Source organism: Toxotes jaculatrix, chromosome 5 (assembly GCF_017976425.1).
Source record: "Toxotes jaculatrix isolate fToxJac2 chromosome 5, fToxJac2.pri, whole genome shotgun sequence".
In the NCBI taxonomy this organism is placed as follows: domain Eukaryota; kingdom Metazoa; phylum Chordata; class Actinopteri; family Toxotidae; genus Toxotes; species Toxotes jaculatrix.
The window spans coordinates 19744529-19762717 of NC_054398.1; the positions used below are offsets into that span (position 1 = coordinate 19744529).

At 41.8% G+C, this 18189-nt stretch overlaps 1 protein-coding gene across 3 annotated transcripts; it reads right to left on the reverse strand.

The window, feature by feature from the left end:
- Nucleotides 1-8321: 8321 nt before the first annotated feature.
- cnot4a (CCR4-NOT transcription complex, subunit 4a) lies at nt 8322-18131 on the reverse strand. Of its 3 annotated transcripts, none has more exons than XM_041038739.1 (13): nt 17914-18131; nt 15834-16037; nt 15280-15477; nt 14885-14971; nt 14369-14470; nt 13994-14119; nt 13781-13905; nt 13459-13668; nt 13285-13342; nt 12923-13178; nt 11571-12068; nt 11064-11297; nt 8322-10278 (listed from the first exon to the last, which is right to left on the reverse strand). In XM_041038739.1, the coding sequence occupies exons 2-13, from the start codon at nt 16005-16007 to the stop codon at nt 9950-9952; spliced, it is 2397 nt and encodes a 798-aa protein (XP_040894673.1). In that variant the 5' UTR covers nt 16008-16037; nt 17914-18131; the 3' UTR covers nt 8322-9949. The 3 variants fall into 3 exon arrangements, with proteins under 3 accessions (XP_040894673.1, XP_040894674.1, XP_040894672.1); XM_041038740.1 differs by having other exon boundaries at nt 13459-13665; nt 15834-16056; XM_041038738.1 differs by having other exon boundaries at nt 15834-16056.
- Nucleotides 18132-18189: the final 58 nt, after the last annotated feature.

The window sequence follows — 18189 nt, forward strand, 5'->3', positions numbered from 1 at the left end:
TTTCCAAGCCCCCTCCCTAGATGAACCTTTAAAATACACAAAACTCAACAAGAAACTACACACAAAACAGCACAAGACACAACAACGATGTGATAGAATACCAAAAAACCACAAGCACCAAAAATGTAAAGACTACATGACTGATCTCTCTCTAAAACAGTTTAGTTTGAGTTTAAAATGATCTCTGCCATGATCCATTTTGAGTTCTGTAGCTGAGAGTTCCACACGTTGATCCCCTGAACAGAAAAAGACATTTGTCCAAATGAGGATTTATGAAAGGGAACATGACGGTTCCCAGCTGACGCTCCTCCTGTTACTGAGCCTGAGACCCTGAGAGGAAATTCACTGAGCACCTTTCCAGCAGTTATTTAGGCATTTATAGATGAGTTCAAGATGAGCAAATTTAACAAAATCATCAAAACTTAACATATTTAACTTGATGTTACAAAAACACCAAAAACCAAAAGCATGTTAGTCCGTCTCTCCTCTGCGTGCCTGTGGCACCCAGACAACAGGCCCACTGGCTCCTACTGAAGACATAAATCTTTAAAAATGAGTCACAAATATGTAGTTTCATTTTTATAAAAGTCTGAACAATCTTCTACAACAGCTGGGCCCTGTGGTTTTTAAAATGTTACTCAAACAAGAACAGACTGTGTATTGGTTGGGGAACTATTTTCAGCCATGGGTTTACACATTTAGTTGGCTGACAGAAAATTAATTGGCAACTGTTTTAATTGTTTAAGGCATTTTTTAAAGCCAAAATATCTGATGACTGCAGCTTCTTCAAATGTGAGAATTTAATGTTTTTCTTTGTCATATATGTTAGTAAATTTAATACCTTTTGATTTTGGAGTCTTGTCCAACAAAACAAGACATCTGAAGAAGTCCCCTTGAAGACCTTGGAGACTATATAGAAACTGTGTGTCAATGCATCTAGTGAGAAGATAAGAGATCAGAGATAAATAGGTGAGAGAAGGCATCCTTTTCCTCTTCACAACATCATACTATCAAAACTTCACAAAACAATCACGAAGGGACAAAAGCAGATGGCAAAAGTGGCATTGTTCATCATGTACAGAACATTACAACAACGTCCACATAACTCTGAACTATCCAACAGTCAAAGCATTTAAAAATGTTGGAAAAATTTTTCGATAAATGAGTTCAAAGGCTCATCAAAGGCTGCTCTTAACTGCGCAAATGCATCATGTAATCATATTTAAGGCATTTCAAGCCAAAAAACACTCTGTTATGGGTGGATGAATACGCACTATCAGCACTTATTAGTTTAATTAACATTAACAACAAATAAAGCACAGAATATCAGCAGACTGAATATCACAGGTCAGCACCTGCCCCCAGATGTCAGCCTCAACATGCAAATGAGAAACATGTAATTGAAACTGTGGTTTAAGCCACTGTCCTGGTAATCCCTGATCAGTGTGTTGGACTAATTGAGGTGCTGTCGGTCAGTGGTGCAATAGGCCTCCAACAAGCTTATCGCCTCTCTGCTCCGCCTCCTCCTCCTCCCCATCCTCCACCTCCTCCTCCTCCCTCTAGCTCTACAGTATCTTACAACCGCCTGAACACGTCTCCTTGAATGAAAAGTCGACCATCAGCTGTTTGCCAAATGTATTCTCATCAAGGAGTGAGAGCTTACAGCCATGCATGGGTGTAAATGTACTGTGGCTGAATGTGCTGTCTTTCGTTCTGTTTCTCACACACGCACACACACGCACACACAACACACAAAGGATGGTCGGTTTGCCTGAGTCAGGCCTCTGGCTCACTTGATATTCCCTGATTGATTTCTTTGAAGACATACACTCATCCCATATCCCTTGTCAAAACAAAAAAAAAAATGCCTTTCCTGTTGACGTAATCCAAAAAGTTTCTCAAGGGCCTTTTCATTGTGGCCCAATCAGCTGTGCATGCACAGTATCATATGATTATATCAAATCGCAAGTGTCCTCTGCTTTATCACTGTGAAAAACCACATCACTGAGATGCCTGTGCACAGCAGTCCACCTCTAACAGCCTCATGTAGGAATGTTAACAATGTGCAAAATAGCTTCCACAGCATTATTGGATCTCCCATGCTTGAGCCAAAGCCCTTGGGTCTGACACCACCCCACCCCCAGGTCCGAGCCCACCAGTTCATCTCTTATCCCTCCCGATCCCCGAGGCCCTCTCTCTGGCCCACTTCCTCTTTGCATTACCTCCATCAGGCCGGGCTGCTGACACACTTGTTTAATAATTAAGGGCACGTCCATAATTTCCTCGTCCTTGTGGAAGTCCACAAATGGTCTCTGTGAAACTCAGACCAGTTAAATGTACCTCTTTACCTCGGGCCACTGACAGCCCTTCTTCACTGTGCTGATACAGAGGAGATGATACAATCCGGCGAAGGCGACGGTGGCAGGATTAGAAGGAACGGGTTCGTCATGAATTAACCACTGATCGTTTTATGTACTAGTTTATTTAATTTCCATCGACATAGACACGCTCACTCATCCTGCAGCGTGGTGTCTAACCATCACACCATGTTCCAAGGAATAATGCATGACGGAGTACATCGACTATAAACAAAGATCAATATGTCTGTTTGTCCATGATCCCCATGTACCCATTAAATGATCAGTCTATAAAGTCGTTAGTCAAGTTAGATCAAGGGTCAAATGCTAACATAAGCATGCTAACATACTGATGTTTAGAAGGTATAATGTTCACAATATTCACCATACTATCGTATTGGCCTGATTATAAGTTGACTACCATTTTCCAAAACCTGTTTTTGAAAAAAATATAGTAAACACTGGTACCCGTCCTGCTGGGAAAGTTTTTCTGAGATACCAATAATCTTAAATCTAAATGTGGTGCTAAAGGAAAAGTCAGGGGATGATCAGAGTCATTAGGGTTTATCACCCGGGAACCATGAAAATCTGTATTTCACAGTAATCCATCTAAGTTGTTGTGATATTTCAGTCTAGACCAAACTGGGGAACCATGGTTAAAAAGTCAGAAATCTCTCCCTATAAAGGTAGATTTGCTTGGTCATATTAAGATTTTAACACTGATCATGACATTTAAATACTTGGACATTGTCTTTCTGTCCATCCATCTGTTCGTGTGAGTACCTGTTTATCAATGCTCCCAGTCTGGACATGCCCTTGTGGTATCAGGCGATGTGGATCTCAGTTTACATGGTCCTCCTGCCCGGTGTGCAGTGTCAGCTGCTTGTCTGGGGGAGAAAATCCAAAACTTAACATCAACGAAACCAGTGGTGTGACCTTCCCGCTTCAATTACATCACCACACAGCGCTGAGGGAGGCTGGCAAATACAAAACCACAAAGGGATATCACCATGAAGCACGAGGGCTGTGCTGAGATGCACACAACCTGAGCATCGTTTGTCCGTGCTGACTGGAGTCTGAACCAATCAAAGGTCACTGTAATGCTGGAAGGGGTGTTTAGTAGTTGACACCTTCAGGGTCACTGGTGGCAAAAGCAGAGATCTTTTAAAAGAGTAGTTCAAATAGTTTGGGAAATGTTTTGCTTTCTTTCCAAGAGTTAGATGAGAAGATTGATGCCACTCTCATGTCTGTAAGATAACTATAAAGCTGGAGTCAGCAGCTGGTTGGCTTAGCTTAGCACAAACTACTGGAAACTGGGGTAAACACCTAGCAGGTATGGCAATTGTTTTCTTTAATAACCAATTGATTGTTCAGTGTACAAAATATCAGAAAATTGTTGTTAATCCCTGAAGCCCAATTTAATATATTGAAATCCCTTTGTTTTGTCTGGCCAACAGTCAAAAACCCAGTGGTGCCAGTGAATTTTTGGCATTTTGACACTCAGGTTAAATACTGATGACTCAATGATCAGCTGTCATGTCTTAGAAAAACCCAAAAGAGGAAAAAGAAACACGCATGGGATGTGACACAGAGACATTGCTGGACACAAACCACTGTCCACGTTGCACTACATAGAGACTCTGTGCAGCAGAGCCATTACATACTGCAAGATGATGGAGGAGCATGTCAGTTTTCCTGGCCAGGACACATTAACTGGACTGCTGGTGGAATTTACAGTAAAGGCTCGTGTGGGTCGGCTGAGAGTTGTGCACACTGCAAAAAATATCCACCTATCCATTCAGTGTTTTGCTGAGTCTCTTCTGAATATTACTTTTTAGAGTGCAATAAAAAGAATATGTGCCAATAACGAAATAATTTGATTCATAATTCATTCATAATTTAAACTGTCATGCCTTTTTCTTTTTCTTCTGTTTCAAATATTGCCCCTTGTCTTAAGAAATCCTGGTGGAGAAGCAGAAATATTAACATTTTAATTACAACTAACACTTATTTCCTTATTGATTATTTTGCTGCTTAATAAACACCTTGGTCTATAAAACAGCAGAAAAAGATGCCCCTCACAAAGCTCAAGGTGATGTGCTCAAATGTGTTTTGTTTTTTGTTTTTTGTCTGAACAGTGGTCCAGCACCAAAAGATATGTGGTTTACAACAATCTGAAACAGAGAAAAATCACATATTCTCACATTGTAGAAGCTGGAACCAGAGAAGGGTTGCAGTTTTGGCTACAAATGATGAATACCAAAATAGCTGCTGATAATTTATTTACATCCATCTAAATGATTAACGGAGAAATAGTTTCAGCTCTAGTTTTAATAGCTCAGTATGAAACTAAATAAGTTGTCAAAATTGTTATTTTTTGCAGTGCAGACAGCTGCTCTGGTGAGAGAGCCTGTCAGAGGCTGACAAATGGAGAGAGTGCTTTCTTTCTGCTGAGAGCGGTCCCTGCAGGTTTCCCATGCAGGCAGCCGGACCAGGGCAAATAAAGGATATAAATACATGTATAGTTTTCAATTCAATTTCATGATTTTTTTTTTTTAATTAGTAAAGCATTTTAAATCTGTTTGACAGCAGAACTGCTCGGCTTTAGGGGAGAGAGGATGATGTATTTTTTCACAGCACAGAAAGTTCCCCTTTTTTTTCTCATCCTTGATTTTCAGGATGTTTCAATATTTCAATATTTCAACATTACCTTGTGAGCTTTACCGTAAAAACAAAAAACAAAAAAACATTTAAACTCTGGTTGTGCTCCTTCCAAATATCCAAATAACAATCCTTATTTGCCTACTGTTAAAAACACCTTTAAAATACAAAACAGGGTTTGGAGACGTTTCATCTTGGGTATGAAATAAAGACTGAAGTGTAAGTGCAACAGCAGCATCTGAGAGTCCTGGTCCTGCAGTCTGGGGGTCTTGCTACTATGTTATATTTGTATATTGTCTCATAACCCATCCATGCCTTTCAGTACACACAGCTTGCTTTAGCGGCAGCCACTGCAGCTATACTGTGCCCTCTCCACATGCCCTCATACTGTAGCTGCAGTCCTCAAGGAAAGCAAGATTTCAGCAATTTAACAAACTGAACCCCTGCGGAGGACAGCTTTGTGGAAGAGTGGAAAATCAGGGCTTTTTCTGCTTGTCCCAAAGTAACACCTGATCGTGGTTAAATGCTGCTTGTACACATTTATTTGCAAATACTCAGCACACTTTTAGAGATAGGAATTTGAAGCCAGAGAACTGTCCCGGTGCTGCAATAATCCCAATCCTGACACTTTCAAATTAAATAATAACATTTTACTGCAACTGTTATGGTGGCTTTAGCACTAAAAGGTGAGCCCTCTCTGTGAATTACCTCTAACCTATTTTGCTTCATCATTCATCCTCACTCACCAGCTGTCTTCCTATCCCCTTTATGATAATGAGCATAAATATGCAGTTTCAGCAAAGCAGGTTAATCAATAAGCTAATCACTGGCAACACTGTCTGTAACAAAGCACTTAATGATTAAGTCCAGCATGCTTTTAGGGCAAATTTGGTGCCAGTCTTTTTCCACTAGGGCAGAAAGAAGGCACACACTGGAGTTATTTTCTGTAGCTGAAAATAAACAGATGGTCTTCTTGAATGTGTCAGGCATGCATCATCACAAAGATACCTCCATTATGTTTCAGTGCAGTGTCTGCGTGAGTGTGTGTTGGTCCAGGAACACTCTCAGCAGAGCCCCCACCCTCTGTGTTGCTGCTGACTCATTGTCACAGCCCTTGAATCTGCTGCCTGCCTGCATTATTCACACACTCACCTTCCTCTGCTGGTGCGTCCTCAGCACCTGGAGCCTGAAACCAGAGGGAGCATCTTCAACTGCCCCCCCGGGGCTTTCCACCACATGTCCAGTTACTCCAGGGCTAGAGCTGAAACAATTAACAATCCATTAGTCGATCGCCTGAAAAAATGATCGTCATCTATTTTGATAATCGAATAATCGTTCAGTCTTTTAACCCTCTGGAGTCTGAGCTCAGAAACCTAGAGCTTTCACACATTATCTCAATTATGTCTGTATATATATATATATATATATATATATATATATATATATTTTTTTTTTTTTTTTTTTTTTTTTTTACTTTTTTTAAACAGTTAAGTGTAATATTTTCTGTAATTTACAGGCGTACACAGACTTTCATTGAAAGAGGCCCAACAATAAATTGGGATAAAATCATTTCATACATAAACAGAAACAATATTACAGTTATAGTTCATTTTCTGCTCTATTTAAATACTGAATAACTTAATATTACAAGTTACAACCTCAGCTGTTCTATAATGTGAAAAACTGAGCAAAATATGCCTCAAATCTTCAGTTTACAACTTCCTATATGTCTTTTTCATTTAGCATGTATAAGTATTATATAAACATTAAAGAGACAAGGGGCTTGTAGTTTGCTTCAAAATGAGTCATAACTGTCAAATCGCATAGATATGATACTTGTATTATGAGATTCAGTGTGACTTACACTTCCCGAGAACACCATTGTGTCCGATGTTCCGTCGTGAATTAACATCCAGAACCCACTTCTGATAACTGCAGAACTTCACTGAGAGGCCTCAGGGTTTTAGGTTTTCTTCAGTATCAAATTAATCCAGTGATAATTGTCTGTACATCCATATATACACGGCAAAAAGGAACTGTTAGTAGCGACTTCGGTGTACTTTTAATCATGTCACTCTGGCTAAATTTAAACAAAGGCTAAAAAAACAAAAAAACAAACAAAACAAAGCTCAACTTCTAGCGCATAGCCAACTAAGCTAAGTTAACGGTCTCCATGACGACATTATACTTCCTGTGTCCATATTTTAAAGCCCCGCTTGAAACACGTGCATTTATTATAGACTTGTTCTCACAACAGACTATTCGTTTATTGTTATTATTTTACTGTTGTTGTCTACATTAATATTTCAATACTTGTCATGGACTGTTTACCCCAGTTTATTTTTTTTATTTTATTCCTTTCTCTCTATGTATATTTTTGTATTTCACTCGGTATTCCATGATGCTTTTATTTATTCATGGAGACTGTGAAATAAGACAATGAAAACAAAACATTATACTTCCTGTTTACATTACACAAAGCCCAGAAATTATGGGAGAGGCAGTGGTGGGGCGCAGATGTCTCGGTTTTGTCTGAGGTTGAGGTCACGGTTTCAGACTTTAAAAACCCCTGGACTAAATGTTGCATAGATAATGAAAATAGTTGCAGCTCTAATCTGGACTAACTTTGTACTGGGCAAAAAAAAAAAAAAAGAGAGAGTAAAAAACAATCGTGTCCGTTGTAAGTCTGAGAATAAACATCCAGAGAATAAATATATCAAAGAAGCTCCTGATTCAGACACCTAACTGCAGAAATAGTGAAGTCACTGTATGAATATCAACTGTAGTCCTCCCTGTGTCTGTCATTAATCCTATAGGACAAAAAAAGTCTTTGCTGCAGGTACCTACTGCTGCATTGGCCACGAGAGAGAGAGAGAGAGAGAGAGAGAGAGAGTGCAGGACTGCAAACTGAAGGGCTGTAACATGCACAGATGCTGCTACAGCATCAGCTTTGCTTTTAATAATTTAATGTCCCTGATAAATACTTAGATGTGTTGAAATTGTTATTTAGCAGGGCAAAACATGATATATCTGAAAAACTGGTCTTTAGCTGTGTAACCTTGTGTGTGCGCTCAACTGAAGTTTGACTGCAGAACTCCATCACTGACAGAAAGTGATTTGCCCTCTAGTGGAAGACATTGGAACAAGAAGCAAAACAGTACATAATGTGATTTCTAGTGACCTTTCTAAGACTAGAGTGATATAAAGTATGGCGAGTACTTCAACGTTTAAATATTTATTAGTGCACGTTTGAGTCATGGTGGTGAGAACGAAACAGCAGACAAACACCAGCTTTGAGTTTTCAGTTTTATTTAAGGTTCATTTTTCCAGACCTGCAGAGGACAGTTCACTTCCTTTTAAGCGCCTCAATTTGTTTTTTTTTCCTCGCAACATCATGTTAAAACCCATTGTATGACTCTGTGTTGGTTTCTCCTGGATGAGTTTGTTCATTTTTGTGAATACTGTTAAATAGAGAACAGCAGGAGGGGGTGGGGAGGGGTGGGGTGGTAAGAGAGAGAGAAAGAGAGAGACAGAGCGAACACAGATCAGAATTAAGACTTCAAAAAGAAAAAAGGCGGTGGTCGGAGAGGTCGATCTCAAATCCTAAAGGCTGAGAGCTCTTTAAATCACTACTACAGTACTTGGTATTGTCTTGCAGCACCTTCCTTTGTGACACACACTCACATACAGTTGCTGAAGTCAAATACAGTATTGCATATTTTTCAGCAATCGTTGACGCTAGACTCCCCTTCCAATCACTCGAGCTCCTTTCTCTCATTTGTCCATTTTAAGGCCTCGTTTAAGCCCTCGTGGGTCAAACAAAGGGGACCTGTTAACCCTTTTGCTACCCTCAATAGTATTTTTGACATTTCCTCATCCACATAGTCATTGTCCTGTCTGCTTGGCGGCTCTCCGTGTTAGGGCTAGCTACTGTAGGTACCACACAGTGGCACTGTGAGTAAGAGTCTAACCCTAGTGCTCAGGATGTGTGCCACGATCTCCCAAAGCCCTGGCTCCCCGCGGTTAGGCAGTGCTCTATCCTCTGATACAGAGGTTCAGCAAAATTTTCCCTCCAGCAGGATGGGGCCAGTGGGTGCCCTCCACTAAAGGGAATGTGGGCCAAGTGGCCTCTCAAGCAGACCATTTGTGTCCCTACCTAACAGGGAGCCCATGCATAGCCTGTGCCCTCAACTCCCCTGTGTCATCTGCATTCACTCTCTACTCATCAAATCTCAGCTTCTTTTTGTTTTTTATACATTTTTTAAAAACCACTCTGAAAAAAAGCTAAGTGCCAACCCCTTTTCTCTCTCTCTCTCACCTCGTCTTACTCACAACTCAGCTGTAAGGGTTAACCGTTTCACAGTCTCCTGTTAAAGTGGGGAGGATGAGGGTCTTTGGGGCAAAGCTTCAAAGAGCAGATTCACAGCTTGCTTCATTCCTCAAAAACTAATGGCGACTTCAACTTTCAAAAAACACAAATGTTGTTCATGCTTAATCATTAGTTACTTTTAAAAAAAGACCTCACTTCAGCTAATTTGTTTCTTCGCCAGTTTGTGGAGTTTGTGAACTCTCGTGCCACCACTGGGCGCTTGATGCTATACTGTTTCTTGTGCTCTCCGTAAACAGTAAGCTACACAATGAATCCCCATGTTTACGCCCAGAACTAGGTCTAAGGAGTGGTGATGGTAGCAGACAAAGGGTACTGATAACTCGTGTGCCACAAACAAAAACAAAAACAAATAGGCCTTCGGAGTAGACAAAAAGGAAGGAGGAAGAGAAAAAGAAGAAAGCATGTTTGTTACTTTGTTAATAATTTTTCATACTCTGCAGATTGGTGTGTATTGCATTGGGGGGAGGGGGGAGCAGGGTACAGGATGAGTGGGTATAAAGTGGTAGTAGGGGAATGGATGGGTGTCTGCTGTAGTCTGTGTTCAGTGGCGGTCCACAGCGGCACTCTGTAGCAGCTCTGTGGCGGGCTGTCCAGGGGGTCTGAAGGCGGTCTGGAAGCCTGGGGGAGGGGAATGGAACTGGCTGACGGGGTTGGCTGTGGGAGGGGGCAGATAGGGAGCCCAGCCGCCGGTGGCTCTGTGGTGGAGGGGGAGATGGGCGTCGAGGAGGCCGCTGTGGAGGGGCTGGGGAGTGGGCACTGCTGAACCTGCCGGGCCGTCCACCTCTGTGAGCGCCTGCAGGGACTTGAGCCAGTGTGGTGGGTTGTCGTCCTGGAGACAGTCTAAACTGCTGCCTGCTGAGGCCGGGATGCCTGAGGGGGGAGGGAGGGGGAGACAGAGGTCACAAAATAGATGAATGATGAGGAGGAGACATACAATCTCAATATACTGCAGTAAATACAAACATAGTGAAGCTAATGCTCAAGTTGCTTTATTTAAAACTGTCAATGTCAGAGCAAATAAATACAGTTAATTTGATAAAATTCTGAGCTGACTTAAGAGCTCAAACTATTTATCAATTAGCTGAGTGACAGAAAAACCCAGAAACTATTTTGTGTGTTTGAGTAACCTGCGCAGACATCCGCATGCATCCCAGTCTGTGCAGACTGTCCGCACTCTGAGCACTGATGGCGCTGATGGATGCTCGTTCCATATGTATGTACTATTTATTCCACTGGTCCTGTTCTTGTTAAGGTGTCACACACACTATTTGTTTGATTTTTTTTAACATTTTCATGCCAAACACAGCAAATAGAGGAGCACTTCTTCTTGCTGTCAGGAGGTCACCATCATGTTTGCTAACATGCATATGTGAAACGTGTCTGCCTACAAATACCTCAGACCAAACAGAAGTGTGTCCATGTCCATATCACGTTTAGTATCGACTTGTGCTTTTCTTTTTTCAATTTATTATACAATAAAGATCAATAAAAGAGTCCAAAAATAAGCAGCAGATTAACTGAAAAAGAAAATAGTTGAAGCCATAAATTCAGTTCACACTAATATAAAACTGATGCTAGAACCATAAAATATTTGGCATTTTTGCTTGATAAACTAATTTTTTGACTGCATTATTTAACAGAGTTGCAGTTTCTACCTGTGATGATAGCAGGGTCCATCCAGCTGGCTGTGCCGTCCCAGCTCAGGCTGTGTGAGATACCTGCTGGTCCTGCCGGCCCACCGATGTGATTAACACTGTTGGAGGATGAGGAGGATGAAGAGGAAGAGGAGTTTGGGAGACCCCCGAAGTTGATATTGATGTTGGGCAGGAGAGCTCTCAGGCCGTCCTGCCACTCTTTCACATTTAAGCCATCTATAGAGCCACTGTTTTCTGCAGGAGGGGAGAGGAAAACAGACGTGTTAGCTCACCAGGTCTTTTGATCACAGACTAGTGGCTGACTGCAGAACTGCATCAACTAGTGTTTTAGTTTCCTTTGTAAGGTCAATAAAAGCTAATCAAAACAAGTATCACAATGCTGCATGGCAGTGTACATACATTGTGACATTCAATAACATCATTATGCAACACATCTGATCTGTGTTTTAACATGAACTGCTTCCACAGGACACAGAAAGGTGCCACAGTGACCCAGGTGTCTGGTACCTGAGATGGGGATCCCTCCCAGCCCTGTGTTGTGCTGAGGGGGCAGATTCAGGTCCAGGAAATTACTGTGTGAGGCAGCACTGGCTGAGTGGTTCAAGTGTGTGAGGTTATTTCGTGTTGGGACGCCCATCCAGGGGTGTCTGGCGGCTGGCTGCTGCTGACTGGCCTGGCTGTTCTGACTGCCGGGGAAACTGAAGGAGTTGTAGATGGCTCTGTGGTGGAGCTGGGGGAGGCGTGGCAGGCCACTGGGGAAGTGGTGAGAGGCGGCGCTTGGGTTGGGGAGCGGCAGGCTGGGACCGTGATTGCTCCCCTGGGGGAGGGGCCCTGGAGACGAGGGACTCTGATCCTGCACTGACAGCTCCTTCTCTATCAGGTCGGCCAAAGCCTTGCGGGTGACGTCGAAAGGATCGAAGCCGAGGTCGTCGTCCTGCTGTTTGCTGGACGAGCCGAAGCCAAAGGCCGCCTGCCAGTCTGTGGAAGAAGACACTGGTATTGTGTCTGTGGGGAGAGAAGACACACAAGTTACAGGAGCTGTCCTGGCGTGAGAAATTCTTAGTCCACTGACAGCCACAGGATTTCTTTGACTTTAATTTGACTTGATTAGCTAATTGGCTGATGAAGTTAGAGCTACATCTGTGACCTCTCTTAGCCTTTTCAAATACACCAACCGTGGGACGCTTTGGCCTTGTTAGCGCTACTTCAGGTGTGTTTTAGTTTGTACCACTCACTCAACCTTAACAAATTAAATATTATTTGAAAGCTCTAAGTCTCCTGATTCTATGTATACAAAGCATTTTAGGATCCACATATCACTACACCATTTTGGAAACATCTTCTTCAGCTTTGTGAACTGAAATGGTGGTGCCTTGTAACAGGCTAAAACTCCTTATCTTTCTAAAAATGAATGCCGTTGCGCAGAAGACCTTTTAAAATCTAACATATTTGTGAACACTACAGTGAAGCCAGAGATGCCTCATTCAGTAATGACTAATGAATTATAGCTCACTGACTAAATGTTGACCAGATCCCTGACAAGCAGTTGACTAATCTACTAAGAAAGCAGCCATTTTATTAGTTTTACTATCAAGGACAATATAGAATGCCCGCAACAGCAGAAAATGCTAAAATTACTAAGACGCCACCATTAGAGTCAATATTATGGTGTACAATGCTAAAGGCCACAGTATTATGAAAACAAATAGTCTGAATAAAGCAGCTGTGGGTCAAACCACCATCTGAACAACTAGACAAAAGAAAGTTTGTGCTGTGACTTTGTGGCATCACTGCACGAGAGTACAACCAGTCAGGTGTTACTGATATAAGAAATGCTTCAGCTAAAATCTCCATTGTACCTGATGTGAAGAGGCTCTGTGGTTCAGGGGTCATGGGCCAGTCAGAGCTGCCGCGGGGGGAGCTGGGGAAGGGGGGCAGACCAGCAGGGAGAGGGTTAGGATGTCTGAAGTTACTGTTGTCTGAAAAGAGCGACTGGGACTCAGCTGCCGCACCCTCGAAGGGTGAACGGGCTGTGAGGTCTGACACACTGATGGGCACCACCAGGCTGGGCTTAGTTAAACCCGGGGGAGGGGAAGGGGAGTCACTGGTGGGTATCTAGAAAAAGAGAGAGGGACAAATGCTTGTGAGATTGTCATTCTCAGACCTGGCTGACCACCATTTAGGTGTAACTGAAGAAAACGCGAGGTAAAGTTGGTTTTACCTGTTGTAAAGTCTCTCCATTCACCATACCGATAGACTCTGGAGGTTTGTCACTGGGACTGAAGACAGAAAAGAAAAATTTAGATTCAAATTAACAAAAGATGCTTTAACAACAATAAATATAATACTTTTTGTTGAGTTCACGGCCCTATTGCTGAGGAGTGGTCTGTGTTACCTGTTATTGTCACAGTTAGAAGAGAAGGGGGACAGGGCAGTGCGCTGACCAGGAGCCAGCTCTGGTTCTAGCCCATCTGAAGCAATAACTTCTTGGTCTAGATAGTCTAGCAGCGGAGGCGACTTGCGGTCCTCTGAAAGCCCGTTGGCCAGTTTGTTATGCCCTGAAAGCGTCGGCCACCCATCTTTGCCATTGCTATTGTTGGTTCTGCTGCACAGCAAGAGAAGAATCAATGTTAACTCAACAATCAAGATGTACTGTGCAAGTAATAAGAGCAAACGTGTAGAAGAAATAAATAAATAAATAAATAAATAAAAACTACCTCTGTGTGGAGTTGGATTTACTCTTTGACTTCTCTGTACCACATGCTGGAGGTTGTAGAAAGCTAGGGTTAATTTTATAGAGGTCTTGGAGGAGTTTCTGCTCATACTCTTGATGTTTTCCCGCCTAAAAACAAATGACACAACATAAGACAACTGTATTTTTCAAACATCAACAACACACACAGGGCAGAGGAAAGATTCTCAGACTCTACCTGCATCTCCTCTTTAGTAAAGCTAGCCGCTTCATCCCCCAGCTCATGTAGATACATACAATCAGGTTTGGGACACTGCATACTTTTAAGGAAGTAACTGCAGTACTTTGTTGTGCCTAAAGAAGCCTGTAAGAAAAAGACAGAAAAACAAGCTCTTAGTAAAAAAACAAATGTGTAGACAGACTTTTCTTTCAAGGACTTTAATCTTATAATTTTACACTGCAAGTTGTTTAATGTAAAACTGTTTATGTTTTACAAACAGAAAGAGAATGCAGAAGTAACTGATCACACAGAATAAAAAAAAACTTCTAATAAATGTGAGATCAGCAGAGAAAATGTGAATAAAACCGATGAGCACTGAGGATAAATTCTCACCTTGAGTGTTCTGCCATCAACAACCACATTGTTCACACACTGTATTGCCCTTAGAGCATCTTCAGAGCGGATGTAAGTGACATAAGCACTGGCACTAGGCCCCTGAAAAACCAGAAGAGAAAAGCAAACACACAAGTCAAACAGATGTACTGTAGCTACTTAATCTGTTTCTGTCTCTCTAGGGATACAAATAGCAATTTTTAAATGTTTAATAACTGGAGTAAACAGAATATATGAAATGCAATGTACCATTCTATTTAATCTATGTCACATTTATTAATTATTAAAAAATTACTGAATTAAAAATATAACTGAGAAAATTATGTGTAAAAAAACAACAATGGAATAATATTATATAAAGAACATCTGTAAAGTTGTCAGTAACACCATATTTCACATTTTTTCTTGGTAACAGACAAATAGTTCTTCTACAAAAAAGATGAATATTGATTAACTTGTGTTAATGTTTATAAACCTATCAAATGCGAGTCCAGTCAGTTCAATTCAACCTCTCACCTGTGAACCAGCGTATGACGTGCTATTGTTGATGACCACTTTATGGATTTTCCCAAACCTCCCAAAATACTCTGGTCGTTTTAGGACCTGTGGGAACAATGGTACACTGTGAACACTTTTATACACAATATTCAACTCAAGCTTTACGCTTGAGGCTTCAGTGGGGGGGGGGGGGGCGCACTGAGAGACTTTTAGATGTACATTCAATTCACCTCCAATAAGTCATTAAGTCTTCACTCTACCTGTGGACGTTAAACAAGCTTGAATAAGATAAACTTAGCAGCGTTCAGTTTGTCACAGCCAATGCATTATTTACATCAAACTAAACAATGTCAACACTGCAGTGTCACAGGTAGCATAAGTTAGCAGTTTGTCAGCAGTGACTCTATACTCACCTCCGGGTCGGCGAGTCGCTGCGAGAGCCCAACCACAAACACCAGATTTCTCTGGACCACCCTGACACTGGCCAGATGCTTGCGGTTTTCTGTCACCTTCTGCTTCTTCTCGTTCTGTTTCTGCTTCTTTTCATTCTTTATCCTTTGGATCTCCTCCTGTGACAGAGGCTTGTACACAGCTGGGTCCTCTGGGTACGGCTACACAGAAAAAAAACAAAGAATTTTTTGTCCATCGTTTGAAAAAATGCCCAAGTAGCCTAAATGATGTGGCTATGTGAAGGACGGTGAGTGAATGAGGCCTTTAGTTGTCAGTGTGGTAGTTTAACGGGCATCATTGGCCAAATTGCTGAGGCTACGATGAACGATGTTTAAACTGACCAGCCACTTTGAAAAGAGGATCGAATAGTTAACTTCCCCCTTTTATTAGCATCTGGACAGTCAACATCACACTGTCTTCTCTGCTAAACACCTCCCCTCTGCTGTCACAGCAGACAACCCAGTCTCCAGTTGTGATGAATTTCTCTGCTATCGCATTCATCTCATAATTTCCTCACCTTTCTGCAGGCGGGGCAGAGGCCGTTCTCGTCTGTGCGGATGCGATGCCAACAGAAGCGGCAGATCTGGTAGCCACAGGTGCAGGGGAAGAAGTTGACGTCATCAATCTCCAGTGGCTCCATGCACAGAGGGCACTCCATGGGGTCGTCCTTCATTTCAGGGCTGTGGGACATCCTATGGCGCGGTGAGGGTGAGTGTTGAACCTGGTCACAGAGCACAGGGCTAAGAAAACAAAGAAAAGAGGCTGAATGGGAGAGCTCGATCATTACATGAGTGGAAAATAATGTCAACTAAACAAATTCTTTCTACTAATCGAACTTGTTGTCCCCACGCATACTCAACAGCAGGAAGGTACACCCCCTGCAGCTGAGTTTAAGACCACTAAGTTCAAAAAATCAGACTGAGCACACACTGAAATATATTTATATACATATCTTTCATGCAGATTTATCTAGTGAGCAGCAGAGGAAACACTGCACTAACCCTAACCCCAATGTATTAGGTACGCCTAGCTAAACCTACTGCAGTCTACTGCAATACACCTTACTTAAATGACAGATGTAATGTTCAGTTTTTGATTGAACCTTTAAGAGTGGTGTTGATTAAGCCTTTAGAGGCTGTAATTTGTGGTGGCGTTGAATTGCATTGCATTTCTTATGTTCTGTTTACTCCATTGATACCATCAAGGGTAGATAAAACACCAGAAAAAAGTTCATGGTTAATTATGGAGCTGAAACAATTTGTTCGTCATCAGAAAATTAATCTGCAAATATGGGTGCCACTAACAATTTTCATTACTACCTTAATAATCATTTGGCCTATGAAATGACAAAAAAATTGTCAGGTGACAAGAAAAAGCCCAAAGATATTCAGTTTACAAAGCTCTATGACACAGAAAGCAGCAAATCCTCTTAAATGAGAATGTGGTAGTTTTCTCAGTCCTCTGTGATTGTACAACGAATACCTTTGAGTTTTGAACTGTGGGTTGTACAACACAAGCCATCTCACAACACACACCTCAAAAATGACTATGAAGATGAATCAATGCCTCTCTACAACGATTTCAGTAAAAACTGAACATTATAACATTCACTGAGGTATGATTTATTGCAGTGCTGCTGAATTAGGCTAATTTTGTTTTACCTAGGAAGCTGGAAAATGAGTGTACATCCTGAAATATTAGCTAACAACAGAAGTAATGATAGCTAATGCGGATGTTGTGGTATCTTTCAGGGGCTGACAGAAACTTATTCCACACAGCGTCATGATGGACGTTAAAGGGAAATTCAGCAAAATTGTGTTTATTGACAAATGAGACACACAGCCCGGCTTCTACGTGACGACACCGCTGCCATCTAACCCAAGCTCATAAAAACCCACAGGGCTGAGCTACATTAGACGATAACATGGATATGCCAATATTTCAAATACCTCGCAGCATTTTGCTAATAAATTCAAACGTATAGATGCGTTACAGCTTCACTTGCAGATACCAGCTGATTGGTAAAGTCGTGTGTGAAGCCGGAATGCCTAGTTAGCCAAGCTGGTAACTTTAGCTGCTCTGTCTTCTGGATCGTACATTATGACAGATGTTATTTGACTAACGTTAGGCTAAGCTAACATTAGCCACGGGTTGGGTTAAAGAAGCCGGTCTGACTACGAGCGAATATCCAGGGGTAATTGGAAGTTTAATCACAAAAACAAAACATACAGAGATGAATACCGACTGGATGTTGATGTTAAACGTTTAAAAAAAACGCATGACATAACGTTACGTTTTCTCCTACATATTATCTGACAGCTTGCTTCGTGCTAACCGATAGCTTGCTACATTATCATGAAAACGTACGGTGCGGCCTACACAAGCTAACGCTGGACTGGAGGCAGGTTGTTGGCACCATATAGAACTGACACTGCTCTCATGACATTAAGACAGCCTGGACAGTTCTCTGATAAGAGTGGGGATACTCTAGCGTCAGTCTGTGAAGTCGTGACAGACACGTCTGTCCTTTAATTACTGAGGGAGAATGGAAGCTGGCTAGTCCAGCTAGCAGTCTGGCTAACGTTAGCGTCACTTACCCTGTCCGTATTTAGCTTAGATTCCACTCCGAGGGAGTCACACCAGATTGGGCGGAGACTGCGAGCCAATGTATCTGAAATGTCAAAATTTCTACAAACGGTCACTTAATATAACCGTAGGTGTGTTGGTCTGTTGTAATTAAAAGGCTATAAAGGTGTTTTTGCCCCTTTCTTTTCTTGGTATTGTGAAGACAATTTACGCTCAAACCACCATCTTAGCTAGCATTAAAGTTGGGAGGAGGGAATGGGGCAAGTATTCTCTGCCACCGAGTCTGC